The sequence below is a fragment of the Odocoileus virginianus genome, chromosome 9 (assembly GCF_023699985.2).
Source record: "Odocoileus virginianus isolate 20LAN1187 ecotype Illinois chromosome 9, Ovbor_1.2, whole genome shotgun sequence".
Classification (NCBI taxonomy): Eukaryota; Metazoa; Chordata; class Mammalia; order Artiodactyla; family Cervidae; genus Odocoileus; species Odocoileus virginianus.
Window position 1 is genome coordinate 69,825,537 of NC_069682.1, and position 16,104 is coordinate 69,841,640.

Below are 16,104 nucleotides of genomic sequence, written 5' to 3' on the forward strand. Positions count from 1 at the left end.
AACCCTCCTTCCACTACCCAGCCGTGGCCTTCCCGTTTTCTGGGAACTTCCTTAGGCCACTCCATCCGCGGCGTTCGACACTTTCGGTTCCGCCGGGATTGCCGGAGGCGGCGGGGAAGAACAGGGCCGGGTGGGGGAGTCTTCTCAACACCCATGGGGATCTCTTTCCACTCCCTTCGCCTCTCTCCCAACCCCTCATCCCCATCCCCAGAAAGCGGCTGCCTCCCTCCTGCTCAGCCTTTGTAGTCCCAGGGGGCGGCGGGGGGGTTGCCAAGAAGAGCTCTCCTTGGAACCACGCCTTCCCGCTTCTCCCCGCTTCCTCCCCCAAAGCGCGTCCCTAAACTCCTTGGGGAATTAGACTCCCCGGGAATGTCCTGGGGGAAATCCCAGGAAGGTGTGTCTCCGGGAGCTCCGCCCCCCCCCCCCCCCCCCCCACGCCAGCGAGGCCGGCTGCGATTGGTCCCCGAAGACCCCGCTTCTTTCCTGGGCGGGCCCCCGGGCCGGGACAGGGGAACTGGAAGCGGCCGAGTCCGGGCGCGCTCTCCTCCCGCCGCCCGGTTCTCACCTCGCCATGGTTCGTCTGCTTCTGCAGTGTCTCTTCTGGGCCTGCTTTCTGACCGCCGTAAGTTGAAATTCCGTTCCTACCAGAGGCGGGAATTTGAGATTAGAGAGTAGGGAATGGGAAAAGAAGCGATACTTCGGGCAGGGGACCTTCTGAGCTGATTTTGGGGTGGGGGTGTGGAAGCTGGGTAAGGTACCCGGGGTCGTGGCTGAATGAGATGGGCCGTTTCTCCTCCCAGGCTGGGGTGGGAGTCCCAAGTGGTCCACAGGGGGCGCCTAGTGGGGTCGCCGCAGGAAGCGCCGAGGCAGCGCAGATGAGGTTGGGGGTTTTGGCAGCCTTAAGCCTTTATCTGGTCAAAAAACTGGAGTCTGGGTCAGCCTCAAAGGCTGGCCCCAAAGAGACGGTGAGGGGTTTCAGAAGTGAGAAAGGAGGCTAGCCAAGGGAAGGGGCGGGTCTGGCCGTTTTCCTGCCTCTTTCCCGTTGTGGATAGATGCCAGCCTCTGTGAGTCGTTATCACCTCCTTGCCAGCTGGTGTGGCCTTCTTCCAGGGCACCTTGCAGGAGCAAGGGATGAGGGCAGAGGCCCAGGTGCTTCTCTGAGAAGGCTGGGAGCTTTTAACATTCCCACTCCAGAACCAAACTGTGGTGATCCTCCCCCTCCCCCAACATAGGAGGAATACCCAAGGCTGTGTCCCTGCCTCCGGAATTTAAGATGACATAGGGGACTCTCAGGGGGAACTGAACAGTTCATGGGGCCATGAAAGGGCTGGGAGACCAGCAGGGGTTTCTCTAGGCACCAGAAGGGCTCAGATATGCCCAACCAAGCATATCTCCGGGATTTTCAGAGTTCCACACTTGACTCGCTTCTAGTATTTTTGTAGTTCCTCATTCTGGAGGCTGGGAATCCCCCAAGTACCTGACACTGTCATCCCCACCCCTCTGGTCTCCCCCTAACTTTTAAGGGCTGTACTTTCTGGCATGAAGGCAGGGCAGGAACGACCCCTGAAGTAGGGGTCAGCAGCAAGGGGAGAGATGCTGTGGGGAAGCTGCTCTGGCCCCAGCACTTTCATTTTCACTGTAAGCAATGGCTCTTAGGGAGAAAGGAGGCAGGAAGGGGGCTCTTGGAGGAGAAGTGGAGGAAAAGCCAGCAGGGATAGGGTGAAAGGTGGTCTGGGCTTCTCAAGAGCAAAGTCCCAATTTTAGCTCAAGGTGGAGATGAGGCTGTGACAACAATATCTGGGGCTATTTATTGAGAGCCTCCTGTGTGTCAGGCTTGGAGCAAAATACTTTACATGCATTCTTGGTCTGATTTCTTCCAACTCCCCCATTATACAGATGAGCAAACTGAGGCTCACAGAGAGAAAATGGCTTACCCCAATCCACTTAGGTAGGTGAAACCTGCCGATAAATCTACATCTGCCTGATTCCTGAGCCAGCCTCTCAGATGGTGAGAGTCTCCAAGCTCCCATGTGTCAGAAGGGTCGAAACTGTAAAGTGGGAACTGGGATTTGACACATTTTCAGAGGAGGGGCTATATTTCTCATATGTTTGAAAATGGCATAGAGGATTTTTATTGCTCTGGGAGTGTTGGGGGAAGGTCCATGGGCTTGTGGGGAGAACGCTCATGGGATGGTGTGTTGTGATGTAATGGTGGGAGCAGTAACCTTTGCTGTCTCCTTCCCTGCTTGGGATAAGATACACTTCTGTAAGTAATTTGCCCCCCCACCCCAGGTTGAATGAGAGCCACCAATTAGGTAGGATCTTTGTAGCCAGGGTGCTGGGCAACCCAGCAGATACTTATGTATGTATGATAATTAAAAGTGCCATTTAATGAGCACCTACTATGTTCTGGACACCATACCAGGCCATATTCATCCATTCTTTCTCATCTTCACAACCTAATCCGTGCATGGGTGCATGCTAAATTGCTTCAGTCGAGTCTGTGACACCATGGATTGCAGCCCACCAGGCTCCTCTGTCCATGAGATTCTCTAGGCAAGAACACTGGAGTGAGCTGCCATGTCCTCCTCCAGAGGATCTTCCTGACCCAGGGATCAAACCCATGTCTCTTATATCTCCTGTATTGGGAGGTAGGTTCTTAACCACTGGGGCCACGTAGGAAGTCCTAATCTGTGGGGCAGACATTTCTCCAATTTTAGAGTTGTAGAAACTGAGGATAAGAGAGGCAAAATAACTAGTTAAGTGTTACAAAGTCAAGACTGGAGCTTTAAGCTGTTTGACCCTTAAAACTGTTCTTTTCACTGGCTGTTCCCAAAGTGTGAGATGATTTTAGAGAGCATGCGGTTGCTGTTGTTTAGTTACTAAGTCATGTCAACTCTTCTGCAACCCCATGTGGATATGGAATTAACAACATAGATTCATTTTGCAGTTCTGTTTAAAATCCTTTTCATTTTTTCAAGAAGGAAGTCGCTGGAGCTAGAATATAGTTAATTCCTGTCAAATGCCTTCTAATCCTCCTTTTGAAACAAAAATCAGGAGCGGGCCTGGGGTAGAGGTCTGTCAGTAAGCAAAGCAATCAGCTACGGTTTAATGACATTGTTTTGTTTCTGCTGAATTTATTTTTAGGGTTGCCTTTTATTTAAGAGAAGTGATACTAGTTTTTCTCTCATGGCAATGCTATGAGGTTTACCTTGAAAATAAATGTATTTAAACGAACAAGAAGTCATGAATAGCATGGGTGGTACCTGGATGTAGTGACAATAGTGCAGGTGAGACCCACGTTGATGGAGAGAGGGAGTATTGAGACCTGAGTTCTCATTCAGATTCTATCACTGTGTGACCTTGGGCAAGTGAATCAGCCTTTCTGGTCCCTAGTCTCACCACGTGTGAAGTGAAAGAGTTGGATTTTATCCTTCCAGCTGCTCCGTCCTGTATTTCATGAGGGAAGGGTTGGATGATCAGATGATGAGAGGTTGGAGGGAGAAAACATGATGAGGCTCGGAGAGGGGAAGAGGGTGGGGAGCAAAAGAATAGAAGGAAGAGGCCAGATGCTAAATATAGCCCCCATTTGGACTAGGACCAGCTGGAGTCAGCCAGCTTCAGGACTCCAGGGTAGATGCTGGAGTCCTCGTGTGCTCTTGGGTCGCTGGGGAGAGGAAAGGCTCAGCTGTCAAGCCAAAAGGAAGATCTGTTTAGTTCAATGAATACTGTGAGTTAACAGTGCAATCACTTTGTAAGACATCAGAATGATTCTCTGAGTACCTTTGTCATCATGTGGTTTAGTTAACAACAAATGCAATATATAATACACAGGCCCCCTTTTCTGCTTTGTACTTCCACTTTGGTTCTAATCTCTGTCCTGGCTGATTCGCACCTTTCTGCCAAGGAAGCTACATTTGAGAGTTCAAGATCCCTTCAAATCACCCAATTCTGTTTTTAGGTCCACGCAGAACCAGCCACTGCTTGCGGAGACAAGCAATACCCAGTGAACGATCATTGCTGTGATTTGTGCCCGCCGGGTGAGATGCCGACCCTCTAGCCTCACGTGTGACCGGTCTTGGTCTGTTGGCAGATGCAGATCTCATGTGTCAACTACAAGCTTGTGTCTTAAATGACCCCTGGGATTCCCTGTCCCTGTCCCTGTCCCAGGATGTTCTGAGCTTCCTCTCTGCCGACCCAGAACTAGGGTTCCTATCTCTTCTGTGTCCTATACCAGAGTATGAAGGCTGGAAGGCTCTGGGACTGCCCTCTTTGAACCCCCCTCCCTAAAGCCCAGCCTTACCACTTTTCAATTAAGTGTCTGACTCATTGGGTTGGCTGGAGTGCCCTCATTTCTGGATGTTTTCCAGGACAGAAACTGGTGAACGACTGCACAGAGGTCAGCAAAACAGCATGCCAGTCCTGTGGTAAAGGCGAATTCCTGTCCACCTTCAACAGAGAGAAATACTGTCACGAGCACAGATACTGCAACCCCAGTACGCGGGCTGCGGGGGAAGGGGCCCTTGGGAGTCAGGCTGATGTTCCGGCTCATTCCTGACAGTACAGCCATCCTGGCTTTTTTTTTTTTTTTTTTTAATAGCCAGGGTCTGTTCTGATTGGTTAGAGTCTGGGTTGTCTTGGTTGTTACCTAATTTGATTGCCCTCCCTGCTAGGAAGAGGGTCTAAGAGAAAAGAACAGGAAATATGAAGATCAGGGGCCCCTGGTTACAGCTGGTAAGGGGTTCCCATCCTTCCTTCCTGCCTGTCTCTGCACAGACCTAGGGCTCCGGATCCAGAGCGAGGGCACCTTGAATACAGACACCACTTGTGTGTGTGTTGAAGGCCAACACTGTACCAGTCACACCTGCGAAAGCTGCACACCCCACAGCTTGTGTCTCCCTGGCTTTGGGGTCAAGCGGATCGGTAAGTGGCCTGTCTGGGAATCAGCTCTAGAGGCGGGAGAGAGGAGGCAAGGGCCCAAGGAGAGGGGTTGGGCAGTGGGCACTCCACCCCAGAGGTGGAGGGACCAGCCTACATTGATATCTCCACCATAGTGGGTTGGAAATGGAACCTTTGCCTTCTGCCTCCCACTGTGGGCATCAGCCTCGGGAGGGCCATGGGAGAAGCCTCCTTAGCGGCTGCCTGCAGCAAGGAAGGTGTGTGATGCGGGGAGAAGTGCTTTGAAGCAGGATGCCCTTCTGGTCTTGCCTGCCCACCGGTCCCCCTGAGAGCCAGACAGGGGGTCCACTGTGATGATCAATGCCTCCTGCTCCCCCTCAGCTACAGGGGTTTCGGATACCATCTGTGAACCCTGCCCGGCCGGCTTCTTCTCCAATGTGTCATCTGCTTTTGAAAAGTGTCACCGTTGGACAAGGTATAAGGACTCATCCCTTGTGCTTCGTGCCCCAAGAGGGGCACGGGACCTGCTTCCCTTCTCTCTGGCCACCTGTCCTTCGGTCCCCACTCCTCATGTCCACACACACTCACACACCTCTAGAATGTCTCGAGGGACCCCACGGCTGACCAGACAGACACTTTTGGCATTTTTTGCCTGCTCTCTCTTGGTGGTAATAGACTCTGCTGCTCTCTGATCTTTGGTGAAACTCTCCCTCCATGGGGGCACAGTGACACCTCTCTTCCTTTCTTTGTACCCCTCTTAGCCCCTCCTTCCTCCTTCTGAACTGGTTTTCTAGGCCTTTGTTCTAGGCTCTGGTCTCCTCTCACTTTGCCCACTTCCCCTGGACCATCTTTTCCACATCCATGGCTTTGGCTACTATTCCCCTTTGATTGCTCTCCATCACCATCTGTCTAGATTGGTCTCCTAGGTCCCAGACTGTTGTATCTATCTGCCAAGGGTACACCTCCTCGGAGGTGAGCCACGGGAACCTGCCTGCCCCCTTCGCCGGCTGTGACAGGTGCAGACATGCCTCTGGGCACCTGCTGCAGCATCCTTCTCCGTCTCCCCCAATCAGTCGCTAGGTCCTGTCTGTCTAACCTTCCAAATGTTTTGGGACTCTTCCTCCTTTCTAATCTCCCCTGTCACCACCTTAGTTTGGACCTCATCACTGTGGTCTGGATGATGCTGTAGCCTCCTCACCGGCCTCCCTGCCTCTATCCTTTCCCTTTCAGCTGGCTCTCCATCCCTTTGCCAAAGTAAGCTTTCCACTGTTCTCTTCGGAGCACGGCACTCCCTGTTTAAAATGCTCCGTGGCTCTCTGCGCCTTTGGGATGAAACCCCAACTTCTCTGCACAGCCTCTGACTTCCCAGCTCCATCTCTTGATCTCTTCCTAACATCATGTTGCTTGCAATTCCCTCAACACACTGTTCGTTCTCTTGCATTAAACTCTTCTGCCTGGAATGTGCTTGAGCACATGCCTGATTAAGTTTTTTTTATGTTTAATTTGAAAAAATGTGTAAGACAGGTGTGAGGACAGAAGGCATACAAGGGCCAACAGTGATATGTGCCCTTGTCACCCTCAGCCATCCTGCAGCCACTGGACCAAGCGTGTCCTTCTAGAGATTCTCTGCACAAACAAAGGCACGCACATGCAAACGGATCTTTCACACAAATAGTAACATCCTGTATATACTTTGTTTACTGTCTGCCTGTCTCCAGTAGGTGGCAAACTCCTGAACTATAGAGATGATCTTTTTTTTTTCCATGGATGTATCCCTTATGCTCCAAACAGTGCCTGCTGCATAGTAGGTGCTCAATAAATCTTTACTGATAAATGTTGACTGAGAAGGGAGGCACCTTGGCTTGGTAGAACCAGAGCACTGGGTTCCAAACTCACTCAGCTTAGAAAGGGTATGACTGTGTGGAACTGTGACCCTCATCTGAGCCTTGGTGTCCTCATTCGGAAAATGAGAAAGACCTTCATTTCACAAGGGTCGAGGAAAAGACATGTAAATGTGTTTCAAAAACTCCTAAGCACTCGTCTCATATACGTGCTTTCTTTGAAGCTTCTCTTTTTCCTGCATTAGATGTTTTGTCCTTTGTGATGTCCTTCTCTGTCTATCCCTTTCCATTCCTCCTGGGAACCACCTTGGTCCAAGTCTTCATCATCTCATGTATGTCTTGGGCAATGGCCTCCTGGCCAGCCATTTTTCTGTCGTTTCTCCTCCCGGGAGATCTTTGGTCATTAAATCCTCTAGCAGCTTAAGTCATCTGGTTGGATGCTGATGCGACCCACCAGCTGAATCCAGTTGAAAGCTACATGGCTGATTAGTGATCTGGTTCTAAAGACTCAATTTTCCAGAGTTTCCTTATACCATCTGGCTCATCACCCACCTAATCCTTCGCATCATGTTTCCTGCTTAAGGAGAGTATGTTATTATTGTTGTTCAGTTGCTAAGTTGTGTCCGACTCCTTTGCGGCCCCACAGCCTGTAGCCCACCAGGCTCCTCTGTCCATGGGATTTCCCAGACAAGAATACAGGAGTGGGTTGCCATTTCCTTCTCCAGAGGATCTTCACCCAGGGACTGAACCTGTGTCTCTTGCATTGCAGGTGGATTCTTTACCGCTGAGCCCCCTGGCATGCCCTAAATATACTGATGTTCTAAATTTTACATCCCTCAAGGGCCCACTGAGATCTAACTTCCCCAGGGAAGTCTTTCTGGATGACCAGAGATTCTCAACTGAACAGTTTTCTCCCCCAGGGGACATGTGATGATATCTGGAGATATTTTTGGTTCTCATGACAGAGGAGGATGATGCTACTGGCCTCTAGTGGAGAGAGGCCAGGGACGCTGCTAAACATCCTATAGTATTCAGGACAGTCCCCACCACAGAAGAAAAATTATGTGGCCCCCGGATATCAGTGGTGCCAAATTTGGGCACTGCCCTCATCCTTGCATTCCAGTCACTGTGGATTCTCTCTCCTCTACTCTGAACCATTCCCAGTTCAAGTGCACTTGGCACTCATCAGAGGCTTTCCCATCCTCACTCCTTCATGATTTACCATCGTCTTTCCTCTGTACTCATGAGTTCTAGATGAACAGTCCGTGTCATTCCCATAACAACCAGCTCAGGAGAGTGCACATAATACATGCTTCGTGAACGTGGACTTGCTGGTTGTTGGCTGTCTCCCTCTGGGGTTGGAAATCTCATGACTGGGGAAACTTAGTGTCTCTTTGTGTGTGTGTGTGTGTCTGCATGTGCACGTATGTGTGTACTTGTTTCTGTACACAGCTGCGAGAGAAAAGGCCTGGTGGAACAACATGCGGGGACGAATAAGACAGACGTTGTCTGTGGTAAGTCCTGGAGAGTGGGCCCCAGTGGCAGGCTAAGAAGGTGGGGAGCTGAGGGGGAGCCTGGGGTACCCGGAAGCACTGGTGGGGAAAGAGGGAGGGGAGGTTAAAGCAAGAGGAGGAGGCAGTTTGGAATTGTGGCAAGCTAGCTCTGCCGCTTATCTGTGGAGCCTGGGCAAGTCACTCCCTCTCTCTGAGCCTCGGTTTTTCCATCTGTAAAATGGGATAATACCACCTCCCCTAATAGGGCAGTGTAAATACCTGGTGTGGGCTCAGGCGTTTTGGAAGCATCCCCTCAGTTCTCTTCTGCCACCCTGCACATTGAGGACCAGCATGTGTGACAGTTTCCTCTCAGGGCCTCAGTTTTTTTTTTTCAGCCGTGCCACATGGCTTGCAGAATCTCAGTTCCTTGACCAAGGATTGAATCCTGGCCATAGCAGTGAAAGCCCGGAATCCTAACCTCTAGGCCACCAGAGACCTCAGTTTTGATTTTAGAATGAGGAGGTGACTTACAGCACAGATCACAGACTCAAATAACTACAGGGATTAGGCAGGATCCAGTTAATGAGTGAAAAAGATCAGGGGTAAGAAAAAGACACTCTGCTTTTCCTTAAAATTCACTTTCCTCTTGGCAGGGTTGGGACTGGGGTAAGGTGAGGGAGGCACTTGACTTGGGCACAGTATTTAAGGGGGCACCAGAAAAATGCTGTCATCAAGATAGATATTCGAGGCAATATTTTAAAAAATTACTGTGAAAACTCCATAACAAATAGAATAGCAACAGTTTAAATAAAGACAGGCTTCAACCCTGTATTTGTACAACCAGCCTCACTTGCTTTACCATAATCCCAACTCCAGTTCCAATAAAACTTTATTTAAAAACAGGCAGCTGGCCCATGGGCCAGAGTTTGCTGATATGACTTTTCAAAACATGACATTAAAATATGACTTATTTGGGACTTCCCTGGCAGTCCAGTCGTTAAGACTCTGCACTTCCTATGCAGCAGGCATGGGTTCAGTTCCTGGCCAGGGAACTAAGATCCCATATGCTGTGTGGTGTGGCCAAAAAAATACGACTTATCTTGATTACTGAGCTTTTGGGTGTCCCCTTCAGTTTTGTCCTGAGGCAGCGCTTCATTGTGCTTACTTTAGTCCTTACCACACCTCTGGTCTTTTTTTTTTTTTCCAGTTTCCCACATAGAATAGAGACTTAGACACAAGAAACACTTTCCCTTCCCCTCCATTCTTCTATAACAAAGACAAGGGTGCAGATGTACATGGAGCTGGGCCTTGGTATTGGGCAAAGAGTAGGGAGGGGTGGGGAGCGTGGGGAGCTGGTAGCGGCAACTTTCAGCACTCAATTCTGGCCAATGAGTGGTAGGTGGGCTGCTGGCCCCCTGGGGCTGGATTTTCCAAATTTGTAAGAGAAATCAGATACCTAAATTTTAAATGTGCAATCTCCCAATTTAAAAATGTTGGCAAATATTATAAATTAAAAAAAAAAAAAAACACCACACATGCCAGTCACGCTAAAGACATCTGCTGGTCACATTTCTATTAGGGGCCACGTGTTTGAAATTTCTGATATAGATGTGCTTAGACACAGAAGGGTTTTAGAGTCCTGCAAAGCACAGCAGCTTTGGGCAAAAGGGTGGGGAGCCATGGCTGAAGTCTTGCTCTCTCCAGGTTTCCAGAGTCGGATGAGGACCCTGGTGGCGATCCCCATCACGATGGGAGTTCTGTTTGCTGTCCTGTTGGTATCTGCCTGTATCAGTGAGTCCCCAGGTGGGGAGGTGATGGGGCAGGAGGGACAGTTGACGGGTCACCTGTTTTCTGATCTTGCCTTGCCGACTCCCCATCCTTTTTTTTCCCCCCTCTCTAGGGAACATGACCAAGAAAAAGCAGGCTAAGGTAGGTCACCCTGGGGAGCAGTCTAAGACGGGGAAAAAAAGACTGATTCTTTGTTGCCTATATGGCAACAAAATTGATGCAGGGCCAGTCCCCTCCCCCTCCTCTGGGCTTGGGGCTTCTCCCCCTTTCCCTTTTCTGTTCTCTCAAGATCACCTTCCCCCAGAGCTTCCCCAGCACCACTGGCAAAGTCTGACATTTATTCTTCTTTCCTGGGAGAACTGCATCTTCCGAGCCTTGGTGTGGGGTCCAGGAGTAGGTGATGGAGGAACATTTCCTTAACCCGCGGGCTCCCCTTACGGAAGCTTCGTGACACCCTCGCTGTGGCCAGCAGGGGGCAGGACGCACCCATGGAATCAGCACTGACCCTTGGTTTGGGAAAGGCAAAAGGGGCGAGCGGTGGGATGGCTTCCAGGGAAGGGCTCAGAAGTGTTGCTAGGGGCAACCCCAAGCCTTGTCTCCCCAGGCCCTGCACCCTGAAAGGCAGGATCCCGTGGAGACGATTGATCCAGAGGACTTTACCGGGCCCCACCCACCTCCTCCGGTGCAGGAGACCTTATGTTGGTGTCAGCCGGTCACCCAGGAGGACGGCAAAGAGAGCCGCATCTCCGTGCAGGAGCGAGAATGAGGCTGCGGGCGCCCAGGGGCGTGGCAGCCTGGGCACATGGACACCAACCTGGGGCTGCTGCTGCAGGGGAGGGCGACAGCTGCCCTCTGCCTGCAGCCCAGAAAGACTTCACCTTGGGGCGCCTTTCACCCCGGCCCTGGAGCCCGTTCAATCTCCCAACCTGCTTTTAACGATGGTAACAAAACTTTGGGGAGGACACACAATAATATCCACCAGACCTTCCACCCAGCAAGCGGTTCAGCGCTGGCAGATGTCATTCGGTGGCTGCTCTGAGCCCAGGAGGCATGTACATGGATATGCATCACAGTATTGTTTGTGACAGTGAGCAACTGGAAACTGCTTAACTGTCCATCACCAGGGGACTGGCTAAATAAAATTGTAATATATTTATGCAACAGATCTTAAAAACACTGTTATGGTGGGGGGGGTGTAGGTTGCAGAATGGTGGGCACAGAAACTTTTTTTAAAAGCATGTAACCCAAACTAGGTGGCTCAGTGCTAAAGCATCCGCCTTCCAATGCAGGAGATGCAAGAGATGCGGGTTCAATCCCTGGGAAGAGCCCCTGAAGGAGGAAATGGCAACCCACTCACTCCAGTGTTCCTGCCTGGAGAACGCCAGGGACTGAGGAGCTTGGTGGGCTACAGTCTGGGGTTGCAAAGAATGGGACATGACTGAGCATGCACACACAACCCAAAACAATATGATCACCTGCTGCTGCTGCTGCTGCTGCTGCTGCTGCTGCTAAGTTGCTTCAGTCATATCTGACTCTGTGCGACCCCATAGACGGCAGCCCACCAGGCTCCCCCGTCCCTGGGATTCTCCAGGCAAGAACACTGGAGTGGGTTGCCCTTTCCTTCTCCAGTGCATGAAAGTGAAAAGTGAAAGTCAAGTTGCTCAGTCGTGCCTGACTCTTCGCGACCCCATGGACTGCAGCCTACCAGGCTCCTCCGTCCATGGGATTTTCCAGGCAAGAGTACTGGAGTGGGGTGCCATTGCCTTCTCCAGATATATCACCTACAGATACGTATATAAACATAGTGTGTTATATATGTGGGTATAAACGGGGGTCCCGGAAGGACACACAGAACTTGCACAGCTCAAAAAATTGTACTGTCTCAGTTAGGTAAGAAGGGTCCGGGGGAGGAAAGATTTGACTTTCCCATAATGCTTCATCCCCCCCCCCAAAGAAGAGTGAATTCACACACTGCTTATGTAATTAAAAAGTCATCAAACATGTAAAAAGAAAAGCGGGGGTGGACATGCTGGGTGACATGAGCTGCTTCACATGCTGTCAGGCTCTCAGAATTAGGGCGCTTTCTGAGCGTAAATGAGAAAAGTCCCCAGGCCGCGGCCTCTCCAGGGTGGGTTTCACGTGCCCTCACATTTGGCACCCTGTTTGCAAAGGGGTTTTCCCGTGTGGTTCACATTCTCGACAATAGCCTTTGGGGCAGGCAGGGCCAGCATCCCCCTACGTCTTTATCGGAGGGGAAATGGAGGCCCGGAGAGGTAATTTCTAGTCACACAGCAGTTCAGAGCGGTGCCCATCAGAGCGCCCCTTCCCGGTCCTGAGCTGCTTTTTCCAGCCCTGCCTGCTCTTTGGAGCCTACATCTGTGGCTCCTTCCCAGGGAGCTCCTGGGCTCCCCACCTTCTTTGACCTCCCAAGTGCCATAGGAGCCTCTGACGGCTTCTCGGTCAGATGGTGCCCCCTTCCCCCTAAGCAGTTATGGGGATAAAAATAAACCGTCCTGTTCTCTTTTCCTGCTGTGCCAACTGAGGGGGAGCCTAGCCAGGAGGAGCAGCAGATGGAGTGGGAGCAGAGGGGAGGGGAGGGGGGAGGTTGTAGGGCAAGAAGGAGAAGGAAGGGGATTGCAAAGCCCCAGCCCAAAGACTCCTGCTGAAGATAGGGCTGGGCTGGTTTAACCCAGGGACCTCACCCCTCCACCCCCACCATGAGAAGCTGCTTTGGATTTCCCAACCTGTCCTGCTGCCTGGAGGGTGGGGGTGGAGAGGGCTTGTTCCCATTGGAGGCTGTGAGGGCAGCTGGGAGCCGGGAGTAGGCACCTGGCTTGGCAACCTTCCCAGGAGAGAACCATTTGGAGGCACCAGGGGGAGCCGTCTGGTTCAGAAAGTAGGGCAAAGTGGTGGAGGTGGGGGGCGGGCAGAGGGGAGCCCTGGGCCCTCACCTCTATCCCCTGCTGAGAGTCCAGGGAAGCCTGGTGACTCAGTGGTAAAGAATCTGCCTGCCAAGCAGGAGACTAAACTTTGATCCCTGGGTCAGGAAGATACTGGAGAAGGAAATGTATTCTTGCCCTGGAAATCTTGTGGATGGAGGAGCCTGGAGGGTTACGCTCCATGGGGCTGAAAAGAGTTGGATACGGCTTAGTGACTAAACAACAACAGAGTCTAAAAGCTACTGCTACTTCTCTACAGGACAGTATGGCAGAAAGAGACTAAAGACCCAGGTCGGCCACTTATTGTCTGTGTGACCTCGGGTAGGTCATGCTCACTTTTTAGGGTCTCAGTTTGCCCATCTGGCAAATGGAGGCAATACAATGGGCAGATGCTATGGATGCCTCCTTTGATCTCTCCTAGTCATGGTTCTCAGTCTTGAGCATGTATCAGAACCACCTATAAGACCTGTCATTAATAAAAGACAGATTGCTGGGCTCCGCCACATGCGTTTCTGATTTAGTATCTTTGGGATGTGGCCCAAGACTGTGCGTTTCTACAGGTGTCCCAGGTGATGCTGCTGGTCCAGGGGTCACACTTTGAGAATGACCACCCTCGGCATTCACATTTCTTGCTGAGCAGTCAGTTTCCTATTGCAAGCACTTGGGGCTTTCCCTGGTTTTCAAAACAGGCTTGGTGCAGGTGTAGGGCAGGTAAGATGCAGCTGGGTGAGCAAATGTCCTGAATGTGTGCATACGTGCTCAGCCGCACCTGTTGTGTTTGACTCTTTGCGACCCCATGGACTGTAGCCCACCAGGCTCCTCTGTCCATGGGATTCTCCAGGCAAGAATACTACAGTGGGTTGCCGTGGCCCTCCTCCAGAAGATCTTCCTGACCCAGAGATCAAACCCACATCTCTTATATAATGCCCTGAATACTCTCAAATAGAAGTGAAAGTTGGAGGATAAATGCCCCAGCTTCCTTGCCCTTGGGAGCGACAAATCTGAGGTGTGTTCTGTACTGTCTCCTAGGTTCCCTAGAGGGCTCGATCCACACATGCCCTCTGCATGGGCTTCCTTTTCTTTTCTGTTTCATGTCCCACAGCCCCACTGGTGCCTCTTGGGCTCAACTCTCCAAAAAACTACCTGCATGCCTCCCTCGTTGCAGAGTCTGCTTTTGGAGAGGTCCCCTCATTGGCCAAGCAAGAGAAGGTACAGTTTTGTATATCATGCATCCCCAACAAAGAGAAGGGGTTGTTATTCTTGGCAGCTGTAGCAAGTTATGGGTTCTAAATGGATCTAAGCCAGGAAGTTTCTATGTGACCTTGAGAAAGTTGCTGTCTGGTTTTGAGGCTTCCCCTGCTCAGACGTGATGAAGGACTGGAGTTAGGTGAGTTGTAGTTCTCAGTCGCTTCAGCCGTGTTCAACTCTGCAGCCCGCCAGGCTCCTCTGTCCTTGGGGATTCTCCAGGCAAGAATACTGGAGTGGGTTGCCATGCCCTCCTCCAGGGGATCTACCCAATCCAGTAATCGAACCCATATCTCTGGCATCTCCTGCATTGTAGGCAGTTTCTTTACCCACTGAGCCACCTGGGAAGCCTATTATGAGTTCTAGGGAGCTTGCCAATTCTAAAAATAGAGACGATCAGCCCACACTGGAGGGTCCACTCTGACCTGTGGATCAATGGGTGGGTGTGAAGCTCCTATCAGCCAGAAGGTGGCGCCAAAGGAATGTCCGAAGACCCTGGCGGCTGGCTTTGGCCGGCTCTCCTCCTCCTGTCGTCCATCCGCCCGAGCCTCCTGCGACTTCCACTCTCCAACTTCATCGGTTCTTCGGGTCTCTCTCCACTGCTTCCTCTATTTAACAAGCATTCCTGCATTCCTCCTGTGGCCTCTCCCACAGCTAGGGTTGTGCGCGCGTGCTCAGACACTTCCGTCCTGTAGGGTTGTGCAGGACAGCGGTAAGAATGCGCAGGGCCGGAGTGCTCCGTCCGAGGCACAGGGCTGAGAACGTCACATGCTTGTCTAAAGTCCCTAGGACAACCCCGAATAAGGCACAGTCTCTTCGAACGCCCATTTTACAGATGGAGGCTCAGAGGCTAAATGGCTTGCTAAGGTCTGAAGAATTAGAGCTGGGATTTAAGCCTAACTGGTTGATCCAAAACCTCTAGCCAGTGAAAAACCAGGTGCATGTCATTAGGCTGTTAAAAGGCCATGTGACTGCCCAGGGCAAAAGAAAAGGCCCTGCAGGAGCAGGTTCCCTTTAGGGCTGGGATTGGAAGGAAGCTGGAGAGAGACAGGCAGGTTGGGGGAGTCAGGATGGAAGAGCCTCTGGGCAAACCAGCAGCAAGGCTCTGTCCATCTTGTGGGGTGGGGGGAGAGGTGGCATCAATGGATTCCATCCAGTGGTTGCCCTCTAAGAATGAGAGTTATATATTGCTGGGCACCCAGATTTCTATATTAAATCTCCCAGTGTTTAAATGCTACCAATCCCCCAAATTAAAACAAAACTGTGAGAGCTCAAGACAGCATATCACAGAGGGTTGAAATTAAAAGCAACTGGGAATTTCATTGTGTCCAGCACTTTTCTTTTTTAATTAAAAAAATTTTTGGCCACATTGTGTGGCACAGTTCTCTGCGCAGGGATTGAACCCACGCCGTGGAAGTGTGGAGTCTTAATCACTGGACCTCTAGGGAAGTCCTACTTTTGTTTTCTATGAGGGGAGACTGAGGCCCTGGGAGGGTCAAGTCAGGCCACATGTCCCAGGCAGATTGTCTCTTTTCTCTGCACCCCAGCTGGGAGGTTGGAGAGAGTTTCTGGGGCCTTAGGCTCCACCCCGCAACCCTGGTTAACTGGATCTAAAACATTGAAATTCTAGGACTGGGGGGCCAGGGCTGAGCTGGCTGTAACGCCCTCTTAATTTTATGACACCCCCCAACCCCCATCTAGACCACCAGGCCTGTGCTCACACACTCTCCCCTTAAGCCTTCAGGGCCTGGCAGTCGATTCCTTGGGCAGCAGAAGTTATTAAAGAGTCTGCCCCGAAGGATTTCTCTCCCCAAGAGTGATTCTAGCTCAGAAAATTACCAACCCACCTGCAGGGGTGGGGAGATACAGTTTTAATTTGTTTAAAACAAAAACCACCAT

At 51.3% G+C, this 16,104-nt stretch overlaps 1 protein-coding gene across 5 annotated transcripts; it reads left to right on the forward strand.

The window, feature by feature from the left end:
* Positions 1-494: 494 nt before the first annotated feature.
* On the forward strand, positions 495-10,873 carry CD40 (CD40 molecule). 5 transcript variants are annotated; one of them, XM_070472714.1, is made up of 9 exons: positions 495-622; positions 3,962-4,040; positions 4,371-4,496; positions 4,777-4,923; positions 5,281-5,374; positions 8,193-8,254; positions 9,938-10,036; positions 10,134-10,162; positions 10,626-10,873. In XM_070472714.1, the coding sequence occupies exons 1-9, from the start codon at positions 572-574 to the stop codon at positions 10,785-10,787; spliced, it is 849 nt and encodes a 282-aa protein (XP_070328815.1). In that variant the 5' UTR covers positions 495-571; the 3' UTR covers positions 10,788-10,873. The 5 variants fall into 5 exon arrangements, with proteins under 5 accessions (XP_070328815.1, XP_020742847.1, XP_070328812.1 ...); XM_020887188.2 differs by having other exon boundaries at positions 9,938-10,024; XM_070472713.1 differs by adding an exon at positions 1,897-2,008 and having other exon boundaries at positions 533-622; positions 10,134-10,717.
* Positions 10,874-16,104: the final 5,231 nt, after the last annotated feature.

Bases quoted from the DNA above. Each gene is read 5' to 3' on its own strand.
- CD40 (XM_070472711.1), top strand. From the start codon at position 572: ATGGTTCGTCTGCTTCTGCAGTGTCTCTTCTGGGCCTGCTTTCTGACC. The intron at 4,041-4,370 runs GTGAGATGCCGA...GATGTTTTCCAG, and splicing joins CTGTGATTTGTGCCCGCCGG to GACAGAAACTGGTGAACGAC. The intron at 10,037-10,133 runs GTGGGGAGGTGA...CCCCCTCTCTAG, and splicing joins CTGTATCAGTGAGTCCCCAG to GGAACATGACCAAGAAAAAG.